General features: G+C 41.4%; 1 protein-coding gene across 7 annotated transcripts in view; it reads right to left on the minus strand.

Annotated features, from left to right (window-relative positions):
• Positions 1 to 1,897: 1,897 nt before the first annotated feature.
• The window catches only part of LOC135164646 (E3 ubiquitin-protein ligase Rnf220-like), a 68,354-nt gene continuing 51,658 nt past the window's right edge, over positions 1,898 to 18,593 (minus strand). For all 7 annotated transcript variants that reach the window (XM_064125204.1, XM_064125201.1, XM_064125202.1 and 4 more), the window contains 5 exons: positions 4,729 to 4,991; positions 4,295 to 4,559; positions 3,575 to 4,056; positions 3,000 to 3,074; positions 1,898 to 2,625 (listed from right to left, as the gene is read on the minus strand). In XM_064125204.1, the coding sequence (XP_063981274.1) occupies positions 2,554 to 2,625; positions 3,000 to 3,074; positions 3,575 to 4,056; positions 4,295 to 4,559; positions 4,729 to 4,991 (1,157 nt within the window). In that variant the 3' untranslated portion in view covers positions 1,898 to 2,553. The remainder of the gene's footprint in view (positions 2,626 to 2,999; positions 3,075 to 3,574; positions 4,057 to 4,294; positions 4,560 to 4,728; positions 4,992 to 18,593) is intronic.

Raw genomic sequence — 18,593 nt, forward strand, 5'->3', positions numbered from 1 at the left:
TCTCTCCCATTTCTAGGGCGTAACCACAAATACAGACAATTTCCTCTGCACTCACATTTCCAACCCCTACCTCCCCCCCTCCCCCCTCAGATAAATCTCTCTCAAAGGGAAAAACAAAATGGTGGGAACCCGGTGAGAAATCCGAGGTAAACAAGGCAAAAGAAAAAGTAGAATATTAAACGCAAATTTCAAATATTTTGAAATAAAAAAAAGAGGGGTGGTGTCAGTAGAGGGTGGTAGTCACCTTTTCTCCACCTAGGTGCGCGATAAATACCCGGAGAGTGTCACTGCAGCCACATGGAACAGCTGCTCGTCGGTTGGAGGAGACTCAGGCTTGAAGCAGCTACTTGATAGGACGATGGGCGGTGCTTTCGTACCTCCCTCCCTAATATCCCTGGCGCACGGTAGTACGGAGCAGAGTTGCGTAGTAGTCAAGGTACAGTATACCACCGCCCTCCTCAGAAATAACTCAGTCCGCACACTGCGTCTACATTTACTACTGTCTCCCCCCACCTCCTTCGTCGCTGCACTTCTTCCTCTGGCGTACTCATAAGGTTCGATTTTCTGAATCCAGCCCCGGGATCAACCGGAAATGAATCCCCAGGACGTGAGCCGTAAATACCATGGGAATTGCCAAGATGAGATATAAAAAAATGTACAGGAAAAATATTTAAATTTTAATATGCACTCGACGGTGAGACCGTTGAAGGTAAAAACAGGGTTGCCAGATGGGCTGTTTAGGGTCAACGGCTAGGTGGGTGGCGATCTGGTGGCTATTTTTGTGGGTTCTGCTGGTAGCAAGATTTTTTTTATATTATACGTAGATTAAGAGATATAAAGAGTCAGATGTATAACGGGAGCGACGTGCGGGGATTTTCGATCTGCATATGATAATCATTAATCGATACTTTAATTTTTTTCATTGTCTGCAATACAAGCGGTTGAAATTTTCATCAAGGGTTGTAAAAAGTCTGAATAGCTGTCTTCTATCTATTATTTCTTAGATTTCTTACAAAAAAAAATCAGGGATGGAGAAGAAATCTTCAGACATTAAATTTTCTAACACTTGATAAGTCTAGTGGATGCAAATCAGCGTTATGCGAATATTAATCTTCTGTTTTATAAAAGAGTAGCAATTTTTAAAAGAAATATTTTTTATTTTTTATCTATACTGGCACTACGCGATGGTGGTCTAGCTCTCCAAGTATCTGGCAACCCTGGGTAAAAGAAAAATGGGTGGTTGATTTTTCACTTGTAGGTGAGAAGAGGGCGGAGTCTTTCCCCACCTCCGACCGACGCCCACCACCTCCTTACGCAGCGTTGCACCTCACGATATATATATAGTAAAAAAAAACGACTGTTCTCGGTAGGATATAAACATAAGTTGCCCCACCCCAGAGAACACTCCGGATAATACATAAAAATGGCTTGAAAGGAAATTTAAGATGGTGGTGGGTGTCCGCGAGAAAACGACAGCTCAACTTTCTCCCGACCGAGATTACTCCCCGTTGTACAACCGCCATTTTGTTTTTAACCCATGCTTCGTTTTTTTCAAGTTTCTTTCAGTCCTCTTCCAGCGTTCAAGCTATTCATTTCAACAGTCCCCGGGTCGAGATGGGAGAGGAGTGGAGGTAGTTTAATTAGGACGTCTTGTGCGACAAACGACCCCCCGGGTTCGTACAGATGATAACGCCAGTAGAACGGAAATTACACGCAGGTATTTATAGGTCGGGGTGGGCGAACATTTTCCAACCTTCTGTATTCAAGATTGTTTATTTCAGGTATTTCATTTCGCCTTTATTTTTCAGTCTCTGCTCAACCGTTTGGGCTTCATTGTGAGAGACTTATCTCGGTTTTTCCAGGAAGGGGTATGAAAGGAGAATATATGACAACAGGCTTGATTACATTTTTTTTCGCATGGTCTCTTTATTTTCGAGTACAGAACATCTTCAGGACATTTTTTTTTCAGCTCGCTTTTTTCCCCCTCTCTCTCCTTTCATTTGAACGCGCACCTGCGCGAGTATTTACAAGTAATCGGAGTTTGTTGACTTCGTTTCCACGAAATTCATCATTTTTCCGTCTCAGCATCAGTTCAGCAGACATTTTATTCCTCACATGCCTCATCTACGGACGGATTTGCACCGCGTTGCCAGCTAAATGATGGTAATTATCGTCTAAGTACCTCTGGCCCTCAATTTATTCATCTATCACGATATTTTTCGTTCGTATTGACAATAAACTCGTGTCATGTTATATCAAAGTGCATTCGGGATGTTTATGTCGACGTGAGTAGTTGTTATCTGTTATCGGGTGACAATTTGGTATGACAGGACAATTGGCAATGACGACAGTACAACTATTATTACATTTTAAAGTTCAACTTCATCGTTAGGCTCTAAAAATTGTTAATTTACTAAGTACTAGGTATACGCAATAGGGAAAGGGGAGGCGGAAGTGAAATTCGTTAATTTAAGAAATATACAAATGTACAAGGGTAGTCCGTTGTGACTTTGTGATTGATAAGTCGATGGGCTCAGTCGACCAGGTTGAAGCTCACATGTAAATTCTCCTCAGATCCGCTGGTGATGTGATCATGTTACACTGGGGGCAGAGTTTTTTCGCTCCCTGAAACGAAAATAAAAGCTAATGGACCTATCAAAACAGTTGTTATATTATTCGATTTTTGATACAGGTGCATTCAGGATGAGCTGTCACTCAATGGCTTCGTGAAAACGAGTATCATTTTGCAATTTGCGTTTTCAATATGTACCCGCATAAATGCCCGCTATACGGGGACTTTCCACATGATTTTCCATCATTGAACAGTACTTCCATTGGCAAATAACGAAATGGAATCGGAAACATTGTGTGGTTTACAATGGTTTTGGGCTTGTGGTCGATGTGATCTGGGAATTTTTTTTTGTCACTGGTGTTGTTTTGTCCCAATGGTAATGCCAAAAGGGGATATGATAATGGAATGAGATTAAAGATATACTGACCAATGTGTGCAACCAACACTGCTCGCAGTGCACATGCCAACAGCACACCGACGTCACTGGTTTTTTGTACTGCTCCTGTTAATGAAAATCATTAACGGTAATTAAGCCGATAACATTTTTTTTCAGCTGATGGGGTTACAAACTGATCACAAAACTTAACTAGGTGAATAGTAATTTTGATTTATTGATTCGTAGTGTTAGTGAACGAGTTATTTCGCGACGAATAGGGTAAAAGAAGTCTCACTCAATTACGTGGAAGTGTCGTAATCTGCAAGTGAAAATCATGTTAATTCACACGTTACGAAACTTTCGCGTAATTTTTGTTGGATTTTTTTTCTCTCTCTTTCTCTTTTTGGTGGAAATGCTGACAATTGTTTCTATGACCTGGGGCTGGGAAAAACTATCGGTCAATTTTTTTTTACTTTTTTCGACAGCCTATTGGGGAATGGAATTTTTTCATTCATTTTCCCATTCCATTCCAATAAAGCTTCAATATGAATTCTCAAATAAAGATCTTTTGAAAATTATCTGAGCAATCGAGCAATTACGATTATCTTGAAAATAATTCAACGTACCATACAAATGAGACACTTGAACGGTTGTCCCCTCATTTCATTCTCAAGTTCTCGGATTCTACTCCTCAACGCATCAACAACCGGTGTATCATTGCCGTCCTGACCAGGTGTCACGGTAACTCCCTCCTCACCTTCGCACCTCTGTCTCGATGGGGTGGACGAGGGTGAGGCTGGATTATTGAGTCCGATAATAGTACCAGGTTCGGGTTTGACTTCCACCTGAGCGCCGTGTGGTTGATCAGGGGGTGTATGAGGGGTCAGTGGTGCATTGGGTGATATGACAGCTTCTCTGAGTGCATCCCTCTCCTTCTGTTCCCTGGGTGTTCCCTCACCCCTCGGCGCTATCACATCCGCTTCTGAATACTGAGCTGGACCAAATTGCGCTGTTTCATCACCATCGACAATCAGATCCTCTTCCTCCTCTGGGCGTCCAGGATTACCCGCACCATTACCACTCCTCGACGAGGTGGCAAGTCCTGCAGCTATGAAAAACAAAAAGTAAACGAAAAATGCAATTCACAGTCAAATATCGAAACATTTCAGTGAAAAATTCACAGCGTTTATGGTGCGAATGAAGTTATATCTCCATGTATTGAAATATTGTCTGCTCGTTCAACGAAATTGGATTTTTATTCGGAATTTTATTTCACTGTTTGATGCGTTTGAACGTCATTCTACAACGGCGTTATTGTTGTTTTCCAATTTTTATATAAAACTCACCAGAGAATCCTCCCACCAGCATCGATGTTGCACGAATTCTTTTTTGTCCAGCCCACTCGTACTCCTCGAAGGTTTCTGTATCACCCTCGACATCCACCTCTTCGTCATCAAGGTTCACGTTGGATCCATTGCCACCGTTGTGCTTGTTCAAACACCTCTCGACATGCTGCGTTAGTTCTTCTGGGGTACCGGAGAGACGCTCGTTACAGACGGGACAGGCGGGCTCGTCTGCTTTTCTCTTCCGATTTTTCACCCGAATTCTCGCCTTTGATTGGTGAGAACAGACGTATCACATTTATATTATTTGTAAAAAAAATATCTAAATAACCAAATGGCTCGCATACGAAGATTATTTAGTTGTCTCTAGTCTCCAGTGTTACCGAATTCATTTCACTTCACTTTAAATTCGTAAAATATTCCGGTTCTCGACTTACTTGACGATTAGCTCGAATTCTCTTGTAAGTCTCCCATCTTCCCTGCGGTGTACCATCAGCCGTTGACGGTGTGTGCAGTATTTGTCCATGCGGATGATCCTGAACAACTGGAAGTATCGATCTCGGTCTCGGTCTCGAATTCGTCGCTGATACTTTATACAATCGATCAAGCTCTTGAGCAAAGTGTTGCTCCAATTCCTGCGGTCTCACTGTAACACTGCACACAGGACAGCAGGATGGATCAGCTGGAAATTTTTTCTTACCTAAAACAAACCCAAAAGAAACATCATCTTTAGTATAAACAAAACAGCATAAGACTCCCATCTACTCTAGATGAGTAATGATAAAAAAAAAACGAGCAATGGAGATTAGGATTTTTGTTTCAAATGAGGGGAGAAATAGGGAACGCGAGCAGCTGGGGCTCCTCAAACGGCCATCTCTGTTTATTTATTTGTGCACGAGATATGCCCTGGAGGAATTTCAGGTCGCCCGGACACGCGCTACTCTTCTCCACCAAATGGTTGTTTCGCTTTCACGGTTACCCACATCCAAACAAAATAACATTTTATCCGGAAATCTCTAACGTATCGTTTCTCCTCTATTTTTACAAGATGGAAGACACTCAGCCTGATTCCATAGGTCCTTCATCACATGGGTAAGTGTGACATGGACCATTTGGGTTTTTTTTGTTGAGAAAATTTGTCTTTGTGATGAATGCACTCTATTTTTCAAATGGAGCGTGAAACAACAGAATAAAAATAAGGGATATACCAGTTGAGTTCATTCCGGTGTTTTTAAGTAGAGGATGAGGTGAATATTTGGGAAGTACGTCTACTTATAATATATTTATAATAACATTTCATTTTATTAAATAATAATGTGTGTTCTGCTTCGAAGGAGAGTTGAATTGTCGATCATTTGGAAGAAATGCTTTTGGTAATGAGATCTGTCATTCTTCACGGAATTCTGTGGAGAAATTTCATTTCGTGAGTATATCCAGAAGATATTGTCCATATTAGACAAGAAACCCGTCACTACTTGTGTGAGTAAATCACACAAGTTGATATTGAAATTGTTTCACCATAATTTCATCTCCCTATTCCATGTTCTTTCATCTCTCCACCTCGAATTCAATAAACTTTTTATTTCCACTATCCATCAAATACCAAGCTACATTCCAGAACCGTTTAACATATCCAATGGCTATCGGACACAAGTATATCTTCTAGAACGAAACGATATAGTATTTCAACTGGTCTTTGTCCTCAAGGCATTGGGGAGAGTCTAGAGTATAAGATACCTTCCTCTGTTCTTTTTCTCTCTCATCCTCCTCTACCCTTCTTTTTCCCCATTCAATTAAGTGACCTCGCAAATTTATGTACGTGCCACTGTTTTCGATATTTGCCTTTTTTCCCTGGCTCTCCTCTTCCGTTTGTCTTTTATTGAATCAAAAGGAGGCACGACGTATCTCGCGTTTCTCAATTGGAGATAAAAAAAGAGCTAAAATTCCTTGACTGGGAATATCGCACAGCCGTTACCTCGACAATTTCCTTCGACCGATTATCGAACGAACCAATTGATGAAATCAATTTGGCCTTTATTACCCTCTTTATTTCTATTTTAGAGATATTCAGTGGAAGTTCATTGAAGAAATTATTGAAGACTTATATTCAACTGTGAAAAATACAAAAAATTATGGAGATGATAAAATTTCTGCAAAACGAAAATCTCGCTTAAAAAATAGTTGTGAATTTGAAGGAAATATTTGAGTATCCTTAAAGGAACTTTCACCCGATCCCACCCAGAATCATTGTATCCTCTGTCTCTCCACCTCGCTCTCTCTCATTGTTCCCTTTTTATCAGCAACGAGGGGAAGCCCTTCTAGATGATGTCGTAACCGTTTTTTTTGAGCGTCTCTTCAACCACGCTATCATTTACACTTAGCACAGGGCTTTAAAGCTCCCGTTAAAACCATTCTCCCTGGCCCAAAGGAAAGGAGCATCTTTCAAACCTGAATGAGTGGAGAAAGTTAAAAAAGACTTGGCACTTTTTTCACATTCTCATCTCACCCCCCTCCCCCGCCCCTTAATTCCCATCTCCACGATAGAGCGATTGCATATCTTTAATTAGAAGCGCCAAATGTCTTTCTCGAGCTAATAAAAACCGAGAGTCTAGGGCATTAATTTGGCTGTTGCCTTTGATATTAAACGACTCATTTTCATATTAAGATCAACACCCGGCATTCAACCAACGAAAGAGATCTCTCTTTTTTTTTTTCTTCAACCCCTGGGGGTCTGAGGATTGCATTTCACGTTCGAGTTTTATGGACTGGCGCTAAGTGGCTTTTTAACAGTTTTTTATCTTTCTTTTTCTCGGCTTTCTCCACCTCACCGACTCACTTTTTTTCTACCCGTATGGTACAACCCTGATGTTTAACCCACCGCGGCCCTCAGCGCATATTTCGCCCCCGGTCTACGTGAGACGGGTGTGTGGATGGAGAGTGTGTTATGCCGTCCCGTCGGCACCCCCAGAATCACCAGCCACATACGACAGACATTTGGCAACAATTCGTGCTTCCGCGATGGCTGTTACACATGCATAAACGCAAACATCGAAGGCGTGGGGGTCTTTATGGGCAACGATTTGGGATTCCCAGCGCATCGGACGCCGTTCGAGTGCCTCTTTGATTTAATAGCGAGGCATCAACGGGCCACTCGGGGCTAAGGCACCCACTGGGGGTGAAACGGAACTGTTGAAATTTTCAACTGCCAACATTGAGAATTTTTCTCTGATTGCGATTCTAGGATTGACCAGGAGTCGTTGGATCACTGATTAATTGATCCTCAATTTTTTATACCGAACATCTCAGCTTTCAGGTCACCAATAACGAATCTCTCTACCGCTCTCACACGAATTCCCCGTAAGTTCTTATCAACAATTCTTCGAAGATTCTTAACACATGTAGATAACGATATAGAATGTAGTGAATGTTAATGGTAAGAAGCCAACAAATTTCATTCCATTCGAATCGCTTGTTCAGAAGGTAGTTAGTTCGTTTTACCCCCGCCCATCTTGTTTAACCACTTAACTGATACTTCTTATCAGTTTTAATAAACATCATCCACACTAAGTGAAATGATAAAACACATGAATAAATTCTGATTTCGCAAGTTCGATAAATGAAAAAAAGAAAATGCCTATTTATCAATAAAATCGAGAATTCTATAAATTGTAAATAAGTTTACGCTCTTGGCAGTAATTTAAACTCTGTTTGATCATTCCAATCCGGATTAAGCAATTAGGTAGTGTGTGATATCGACGAGGAAGGGAGGAGGTTAAAAAGAAGGACAACGGTATACGAGTAGAATGCGCTCAAGGAAGGAGCGTGAGACACCGGGCTTAATCCGGTTTTAATTAAATAACCGGGCTCTCCTGCGGGTGTACTCCTGTGTCCGTGAATTTTCACTCCTCTACAACTGGGCGTATGTCCCCTCCCCCCCCTCCATCCCTCCTCGCCGTTCGTCGCCATTCCGTTGGGGACAAGCGTCTTTGTTTTACTGGTGCGATTGCCGATGGTGGTGGAACGGAGAAAGGGGGTGAGTTCTCGTGCGCCGTTGAATTTCGCTGGCCAGGAGAAGGACATCCCGAGCGCGCTTGCCGTTTAACCACAACTGTTGTCACGCGAATGGGGTGAGTAACCACGCCAAACGCCATACACACCACTCTTTTACCTCTTGTACTGCGCCCGTAACACATGGAAATCTACAGGGGGGCGGGTCAATGTCTATACAACATCGACATACAAATTTTTCAAATGAAATTATGTCTCAATCTAAATGCTTCATGGCCTGTAATCCTATCAGTGAGAACACGAAGATTTTTATCTTCTGGTTGTTAAAAAATTGGCAAACATTATCAAATAAACTTGAAATTTCACTGAATATTCTAAATCATAAGTTTATTGTAAAACTGACATAATTTTTTATAATTTTTTTTGGGATAATAGCTGTCAATTATCGGTGGGCGGTTATTAAAAAAATGATTTCTACTCCGTTAAAAAGTTATTGTCCAGTTGAATTAATAATTTCTGTCCCTTCCGAAATTCACGAGTTCTAAAGATAAGAATTTACGCATCCGTTCCCATTATTTACCGATAAAACCGACATCAGAAAAAAAAACCAACCTTATTCAATGTAATTAAATGATAACGCTCAATTTATCGCGGGTTGTTTGATACCCGTGGCGCTTCTTTCACGACTAAATTACGAGAATTGAACTTGAAAAGGAGTGTAGAGGATGGGTTTAGGGTTTGGGGAGGTTACGCAAGTTTTCGGCAGTTACCGGGTGATAAGGGTGCAGTTTGTAAGGAGAACGACGACGAGAGTCTAAAGGATATGCGGAGAGTCCTTTCATGCATACCATAGTACCCTCTCATATCCAACCAGATGAGAAACATAGGCTCTTACTTGGTGGCAAATTTAACGTATCACTATGAGTTTGAAGGTACACGTATGCCTCATTATCCAGGTGGCATGATTCTCAATGATTGGGGGATAGGGTTGAATTTACGAATATTCAAGTCCTTCGCCGAATTTTTTCCACCTCGATTTTACATATTAACTTTGATTTGATCCTTTAATCCGCGCATCAGAATCCGTCTTCCTCAAACAACACGCATCAGTCTTTTCCCTGAAAAAAGGGAATGGGACAAATGGAAAAGATCCCGATGGTAATCTTTCCTTTGGCCGATGTGCAGAGAGTGGTGTCTCACGCGTCACCGCGTTTCACTTCTCGGTTCGCGGCTCTCCATCCGTCGCTCATATAGACATTCCTTTTCTCTCCCTCCACCCTGCCGTCATTCCACCTACTCCCCCATCCTGTGCGGCTTTTCTTCCTGAATTCCCTCTTTTTCCTTCATGCCAGAAGCCAACCGTCCAGAAAAGCAGCTATTGTCTGATACCAATCTCAGAATGTTATAAACGAATTTTCCAAACTCATCCATCAATTTTTTATTACCACTGCACACTTACCTTCAACAATTCCCCCCCTCCCCCCTAAATGTTCGCGTCAATATAATTATGAATTCGTAATTCATATCGTAAGTACACCAATCCCCCCTCATCCTTCTCGCCACTCTCAACCGTAGATGTCATCATTCTCCCCACTATATTCTTCTCGAATCCCGAAAAATAAATAACTGGAAGATCCTCCACCGGGGGCTCCTGTTGTGTAAATGAGCTATCGTAAAGAAAAGGTACACGGTCCAAACACTCAGACGTCGACCATTGGACATACCCATACACGACCCACTCCCCCCCTCATCACAACCCCTCCCCCACAATTCAGTGAGACCCCCTGCCGCTCTGGCTTCTCTTAAATCACGCCTGTTTGTAATTAAGTGAATGAATGGCCTGTATCAGAGTTAATATTTGCGACATGACGCACGACGCTGCCGTACAGAGACAAATCCCTTATATATCATAGCCAGCTTCATGCAACCAACGCTTTTGCCCCCCTTTTACCTCAATTATAACGAGCCCAAGAGTTTTCGGGATCGACGAATAACCCCCATTGCCACTTCCACCGAGCGCCAAAAATTGAGCAATCGATTATCCAACAATTTTTCCCACCAGAGAAAAATTCAATTTTCAACTTGAAAAGTGTCTACAAAAATATCAGAAATTTCTTGCTGTGTAGACACAGGATAAGAGTCCTCGATGTACATGTGTGTGTGTGGATAAACGTGGATCGCCAACTTCTGCTTTATGAAGTGGACTCAGACGGGGATACGTTATTACATTATCGGTCCAACACGCACCGTACGCCCAGGGACTATCTCACCGAGTTCATTTTATCTCTCTCTTCCACTTTTGATTTTTTACACTTGCAGTAGGTCCACTCCTGTAACCCTCCCCCCACCACGGCAACCAACGTGGGGCAAAATGATGAGGGCCCAGGCGTATGTGACTACAAAAAGCGAATGCATAAATGAGACTGAGGGAGGAGAAGAGCGAGGGATTCACAACGGGAATACAGGGTAGTAAACTAAAAATCCCCTCGTTCTCCTCACCCCTCTTGGGTAATTGGAAGCGAGTTAAAAAGAAGGGAGGTGCGGAGAAGAGAAAAGCGGTGGCTTCCTATCTGTGATAATAAATACATTGGCTACTGCGTATTACCGTTTGTCGTGATAATAAATTGGTGGAAAAGAATGATGATACTGGAGGTGATATAGCGCAGGTTGAAACAGGTGTAATAATTTTACGTGTAAAAATTAAATTAAAAGCCGAGGGAGAAAAAAAAAAGCACATGACAAGAGAGAGAGAGAGAGGGCAAGCGTATGAATGGAAAAATAATTCTTTTAATTAGCAGAAGTGTCTCTTGGGAGCTTGACTTGTGGTGTGATGTGAGTGGATGGGCTTTGAGAGGGTCATAACCACCGTGAGGGTCAGTTCTTTGATATCGCTGATGCGTGAGGCGTTTTCGGCGGACGAAATGAGTGAGACAGAACTGTGGATACGGATATGGATGGAAATGTTCGGTGGATGTGTGTCTGCTTTTACACAGGGGTAGCAGATAGGAGTGGGAGGTGGGGGGGGGGCTGTTTGAGGGCGCCCGTTATTATTGTGATGTTGCACAGTTGGTCAACATATTCACGGTCAGGCAACAACGGAATGTTAACGCTGGCTCTGTTATAATTGTAAGCAATCCACCACCTCTTGCTTTACAACAATTTCTGGTTGTGGGGTATGTATGCGTGGTGAATCGTTTGTGTAGAGAGTTTGTGCATAGTCGGGTACCAATGCATATTACCCTATCGTTTCTGTTCACTGGGTATACGCACGATGGCACGAGATAATCAAACGGCTCGACCCGCTGTGCGAATATTAATTAAACGGGAAGGGGTGTTATAGGTAAATAGGCGATATCGCCTTGTTTCTAACACTTGTGGCTTTCTGTGAAGTGGACAAGGAGGAGGAGGGGAGAAGACCTCACAGGTGTTTGGAGGAATTCTTAATCGAGAGGAGGGATAGATTGATTAATTATGGTGCGGTTTGGTTGAGAAATCTCTCACTTGTCAATAATTGGGAATGATAAGATCTGGGAATGAGGGGAATTGTTTAAATAATCGTCTACGACATCTAATATGAAGTCGCTATGTGAATGAGAGGTTTTGGGAACCATTTCCGGAGTGCCACTGGAGATACCCAGTAAGGAGACACAAATATGTCAATATACAGCTCATGGAACAGTGGATATCTGCATAAATATCTCCATCTCATTATCGAAGAAATATGTAAATTAAGTAATGAAATATATCGTTTAAATACTGAGTATCGCGCTCACTTATACAGGTAAATTGCTCGGAATTTATGGTTATGATCATTAATAGTCAATGGAAAATGGAAAAGCCACGGTGAGCGCTTTAAATTTCATTAACTCATTCAATTGGAAATTTTCAACATTCAATCTATGTTCACTGTTCTCCAGCGAGATGATTGGTTAGACAGCTTTAATTGAATGAGCAATGAAAAATAATAAAAGTTGATCAGAGTTTACCTTCATTCTTCACTCCAAGAATATAAATTACCGAATGGAATTCAGTGCAACATAACTTTCATAGTTTCTTTAATTCGACCCATTAATTAACCCTCGCCATCCTTTTTTTTCCCTCTCAATAAATTTTTATTTATGCAAATGTGATAATAAAATGTCTAGAAGTAAATAAGTTTTATTGGTGAAACAGGTAATTCGATTTTATTTGCCTTGAGTGAAGAATTTTTCTACGTCTCCGAAGAGAGAGAGAGACAGAGTGAGAGTAGTCGTCAGGTTGGCTGCCACAAAAGGAATGCGGAAAGGTAAAAAAAAAACGGGGGAAATGAAGAGAAAATAAAAAAAAGACGCGGAATCGTGTAGCACCTGGAAGTTTTGGCGCGCCTACGCTACTATATATGTCCATTGTACATACATTTCACATTTACCTCCCTTTTATATCCGAAAGTCCGGTACAATATAACATTATCGGAGGTGCGAGATCTCTTTCCTCTTCTCCCGTAATTGTTATTATTGAGATAACTACCTTAGGCGTGCCAGAAGAGTATCACTATGGTTTGTATGCATATAACAACGCATAACTAACCGCAATAAGAGAACAATTTAAATAAATTCCAGCAAGACGCTACTAGCGTATAACAGGGAGCACTAGCCAGTGTATATACAGCTATTGCCGATATTATCGCATTTTACCTTCTAGTACTCTTCGACTCGTAGTGGCTCAAGATAAGCTCATGGTGGAATACCACAGCTGTTACAACAACCAGCCACAAATCGGATGGAAATTACTACTCTTGATCAGTGAAAATTATTTTATTTATAACACCTACCGTGATTTGTTTGATATTTTTTACGATCGCGATGCACTAAAATGTTGAGAATTGCTCTTCCTTATTATTGCAACAAATCAATGATGATAAGGTTTATTTTCATCACTCCTACACACCAATACGACATTTTCTGTTAATGGAAAATTTTTGAGATAAGTAGACGGCAGAATTTCAATTTCAATATCGATAGACATTACCGTTGGGGCTTTACCGTCAACTCAGAGTGCGATGGAATTCCAGGCATCGTCGTTAGAATTGAAAATTCTAAAGTATATTTGTCATTTTTTTTTTATCTATCGAGCAATGTTCAATCCGTTCGGAGAACGGCGAATTTCTCGAATGATGGTGGTAATTTTGAGGACAGGTATATTCAACTATATTTCACGGACATTTCAACTCAGCTCAAATGCTTCCACGTGGAAATAAAATAGAAATTGCATAATTTAGTAATTGATAGAAATTTCTGGAAATGTCAGTCGATGTCATTGCAAATTTCTCCATGCTGAGATTTTTAATTCAACTTTAAATGAAAAAAAAATCGTGATGTTAGTATATTGAGAAAGTCTTCGCAATTAAAACAATATAATTTCTCGGCAGAACTAGGACTCATTTTTCTTTAAATCTCCTAGAGACCTGAGTGACTTCAATGCGTCGTCACTACAATCTCAGTCTCCCCTAAAATTTTCCTCCACCGAAAGAATATTCATTAAAAAATCACAATAATAAACCCCATATAAAAAACTATCCAGAAGACGCGAAATATTAAATAAAAATAGTTGCCCTTATATAGACGTCAGATTTGAGGTGCCGTAAAGTGTATATGGGTGGTTGTAAAGTCGCCGCGGTTCCTTTGATACATCCGGGTACATCGTAACGTCATGGATGGATACACCACGGGTGTATAATACGCAAGAGAGATGACCCGTTGTATCGTAAATACCATGAGTGAGACTATCTTTTTATAAATTAGGTGCCTACCAAGATGTGATCGTTTATTCTGGTGAGAGTAAACGATGGCCAGCCGATATGACGATCGCTCCACTCACTCCCACAATCTCTGAATTCATACTCTTCTTTGTGGATTTAATTGCAGTCCCATAAAAAGGAGGAAGCAACATTTTGAAAGACCGGTCTCTGGGCTTCTCAACGGAAAACCGGGTCTTTGTCACTATCTTTTTTTCCCCCGATACAACCCCCTCTCTTTTCCGAGAGAAGATAAATAAAACATATGTAATGAAAACTTGTCCATAATCTGGTAAATGATGTTTATATCAAAACTACGTGATATACAAAGAAATTGGTATCGCGACGGGATCGTAAAAGGCTCCAACGTAGGCGAAGATGAGTCTCAATCGTTCTGTCGATAGTCTTAATTTCCGGCTCAAGTGTGATTTATCAATGAACGACTGCCTCCACCGAGGACAAAGTTGGAATAATCATCAAATTAATTTTTTCTACCTGACGGTAATGAGAGAGAAAAATCATCAATATACCATTCACGTTCAGGTGGATGACATCGTGACTTTCTACACATGTTATTGCTGATAGAGGATCAGTAATATTTAGTACATCTGCTGTAATGTCACTTACACTGTAAACTCCACAGAAGTGCCAGGTTCACGTTGTGATACATATTCCAGAAGGTGGAATTCCAACGGTTCTTCGATAGTGAATATCACACTTTCACGTTTTCAACCGAAGAGAATAGAATAGTTTTGTGAGTAAAGGAGAACGAGACACTGAAAACTGACTAGCACAACACCAAGAGACATACTAAAGGGACACGGCGGGACGAGGTCCCGACTGTCAGAGATTCAGGGTGACTGGCTGTATGAGAGGGGGATGATGTGCCGGTTGCACAGATCGAGGGGGAGACCCCAAAATCGTCACTGGCGTTGAAGTCGACCCTGCTCTTTTCAATGGTTAGGCATTGACCTGTCCATTCGAATTGACACTCTCAGCCTCCAACTATTCCATCACATTTGGATGCACCGAGGCCGGGGGCATCGAGAGACATTTGCTTTTAGTGTAATTTCGTTCATAATGGGCATCACTGCTCGAATTGGAAATTACATTATGAAAATTAATCAACGGCTTTTAATGGTTTGTAACAATCAATGTGTTGAGGATAATATTATATTATCATTATAAATATTTCGTCGAGTAGGAGGTTAATTACATTGGGATCATTGAATCATTTCCGCAGAGTTAATAAAAGTCCAGAGAAATTTTATTCAATGTATATTCAATTTTGAATATTTATCCGCAAACATTTACCAGATATTTTTTCAACCTAATGTCACTCGTCCGGACCTCATTATCAATCGGTGCATGAAATTTATATTTTCATTAGATGGATTATAAATTTCCGTAATTTATTGAGATGACGTGACAGTTTTTAGGAAGATCTTTCATCCCGGAATATTCAAAAAAGTGTTTTGATTTTTCGAAAAACATTTCACTGACGGACTTTCACATCATTGACGGGTAACTCTTGCTGTAATAAAATAAAATATTTACAATGAATTATGTTCCTAATTAATTTGCGACCAATTTCTTTAGAAATGGACGGAGCACTCGAAAAAGTCAAAAATTTAAAGATTAAAAGATGAAGCGGAGTCGTAAAAATTCAGCAAATGCCGATTATTCATGACGGATTGACTCGGCTTTTCGACAAAAGAGAGGGGGATCCCCATGACATTGTGCGTTAGGAGATTAGTGAACTAGCTTTCGCCAGCTAAAGTCGTTCTAGGTATAACAACAAGGAGCGTATCCACCCGTCATCCACATCCACACCTATTCCGTGTTCCCTATATACATAAGAGAGAACCGGCTGTGCATCATCTATACAGTATAGTACAAGCCCGGGGATCCTTCGGTTTGCACGCACCCTCTGAAAACGACCCCATAATCTCGCTAATACAGATGTCACTGGGCTCCAAAAGCTTCAGTGCCCTCCTCGATATTTGAGGAGCCACGATATATATACGTTTACATGCCACCCTTTTAGGTTGAAGTGAGACAGAGCCCTGGGACCGTTTCAATGAAAGGACATCGTGTCACACTGCATTAGGTCCGGGTACAACGGATAATTTCTTCGTACGGAAAAATTACTGAGAGAGCCAGTTATAGAAAAAAAAAATGGGTAATGATAAGACAGATAAGATTTTTATATTTCCTATCACGAGATAAATTTTTCAACATCGAAACGAAATCGGTCTTTCACTTTTTTTTTTCAAATGCAGTTGATACGATAAAATATTCGAAAAAGAACGTCGCGTATTTCAGTAGAAAATGCTCAACGGTGTCGCACACTATCCATAAATTTATAAAAAAATATTTCAAGAAAGCTCTTTCAAGGAACGTGAACCGATTGCCCATCGGTGCAAAAACAAATGTATATTCATGCTCAAATATTTTGAAGATGATACACTCTCCCACGGTTGATGCTTTGTCCAAGATCAACGTAGCGCGGCTAACCCTACAGTCCGTCGTCGTTCATGCAAACTTTTCTCGCCACACACGTCTTTCCCTCTTCCTGGGTCGTGCCAATTCTTCTGAACAATGTGATACGGTGAAGTTTAGTGTTTGGGAAAATACTTCCGTTTGTGTGGGCATTCATAACAGCGATGAGTAGTACAGTGTGGTGGAGGCGTCCGAGCGCAGGTTAATCCTTTCCTCCATACTAGTCCAAACCCATCAACATAATACGCCTGGTCGCTCCATCGCGCTCCCCCGTACACCCGTGGCTTCATATTTATTTATGTAAAATCGTTTGTAAATCCCCACAGGGTACGTCACAGGATTTATGATGTGTCAGTCGTGGATTTGAGCTGAAAATCTCAAAATCCGAGTTCAATTAACGATGTTTACTTGGGAAATCAAACTCGAATAAGCACCTTCTACCCCAACTGTTCGGCATGTAGAAAACTCGGAACAACTGAACATAAATTAATTATGACTCCTACCGGTAGTTGAAAAATTCATACGGCCCATTTAATCCCCGAAACCCATACGCAGATCAGGCTTTTCCTCCACGAAAGGACTCCCACGAGATTAAGAAACGGTTAAAAAAAAATCTTTGACTCCTCATCACAAATCACCTACGGCCTCAAACATCACACAATACTCATTTTTCCCCAGTGGCCGAAGGGCTGTTGTATAATACAGTCAGAAGTCACATTGTCGAATTAGCCGGTCCATTGAGAGCGTTAGCTGCCGTAGGCGGCGACACAGCAAAGGCTTCCGGTTTTCCAACACCTGCCCATTTACAACAGCCCACCACCATCTCCTCTACCTACTCTTTTCTCAATTTTTTACGATGCTCATTCATCCATCCTCTCAATTCATTTCCGCCTGTATAGACTTTCATGATCACACTTGGAATGTCTTTACCCGTCACTTCGCACTTTAAACCCGGGAAATAGGGAACACTTGCCTCTCCCCTCATGCACTTCAATGAGAAATAAGATGGTGGAGAGACGGCAGATTCACGGAAGGGATGGAGAGGGGTAAAATTAGTTATACCAAAGGAAGACGCTTTAATATCTCTGAGCGTCGGCGTTTGCCGTAAGAGAGAAGGACTGTTAAAACGAGGGAAGTGGCGGAGGAGAAACTGGATAATAACGAGGATAAGACCAAAGATATTAGTTGTAACAACCTACCCCCAATCAGAAGTTAACCTTGGGTGTGGGAAGAGCGTTTGGATTTTGGCTAATTGTTTGATGCCACCAGCGTCTCTTTCCCCCCCCCCCTCTTCTTCACCAATTTACCGCCCTGGGGAGTTGCAGGGAGATTTCTTGTGGGTTTCGATCGTTTGGAATCCGAATGCTTTCGTTGAGCCCGCGACAAGAGTAGCAACTCGATCTCAACCCTTCTCTCCTCATTCAATCACTAAATACGAAAGAAGAGGGATAAAAGGGGGATGTAACTGTTGCTATTAATTAGCGTTTTATTATCGAATTGCCCCTTAGTAGCTAAGGGCTCACTTTACCCTCTCACATTTCACTCGACTCACTCTCATATATATATATTTTTTTTCCTGTTTTTTCTATTCGTGCTACATTCGGGTTTTGCTCGAGGGCGGGCACGAGTCTTGAGTGCCTGCTAATCGACGATACTAAATGCCCTCAATGTTGCAACGGTCTTACGCCTGTCTTTTCTATAAACATTCTCCCACCCGGGCTAGATGAAGCCCCTTGGAAATGCTCCGGGTACAATTGATGTCGGTGGTAAAAATTCACCGAGCCGTAAAATCATGCAGTATAAGTTACAAATTGTTCTTTACTGTTTCTCAAGATGTCTCTCTTCTCTTTCTCACCGTTATGCCGACGGGCTTGAAATGACTGGGGATATTTCTGGGGGGGATCATATACGACATTCTCGGCGTTGAAAATATCTCCCTACCCCCTGGCTCCATCGCACTCCAGAAAATGGATTCTCTCCTTTCGTTTTTGTTCTCGCCTGATTTCCTTGAAAATTTGC

The sequence above is a fragment of the Diachasmimorpha longicaudata genome, chromosome 7, assembly GCF_034640455.1.
Source record: "Diachasmimorpha longicaudata isolate KC_UGA_2023 chromosome 7, iyDiaLong2, whole genome shotgun sequence".
NCBI lineage: Eukaryota > Metazoa > Arthropoda > Insecta > Hymenoptera > Braconidae > Diachasmimorpha > Diachasmimorpha longicaudata.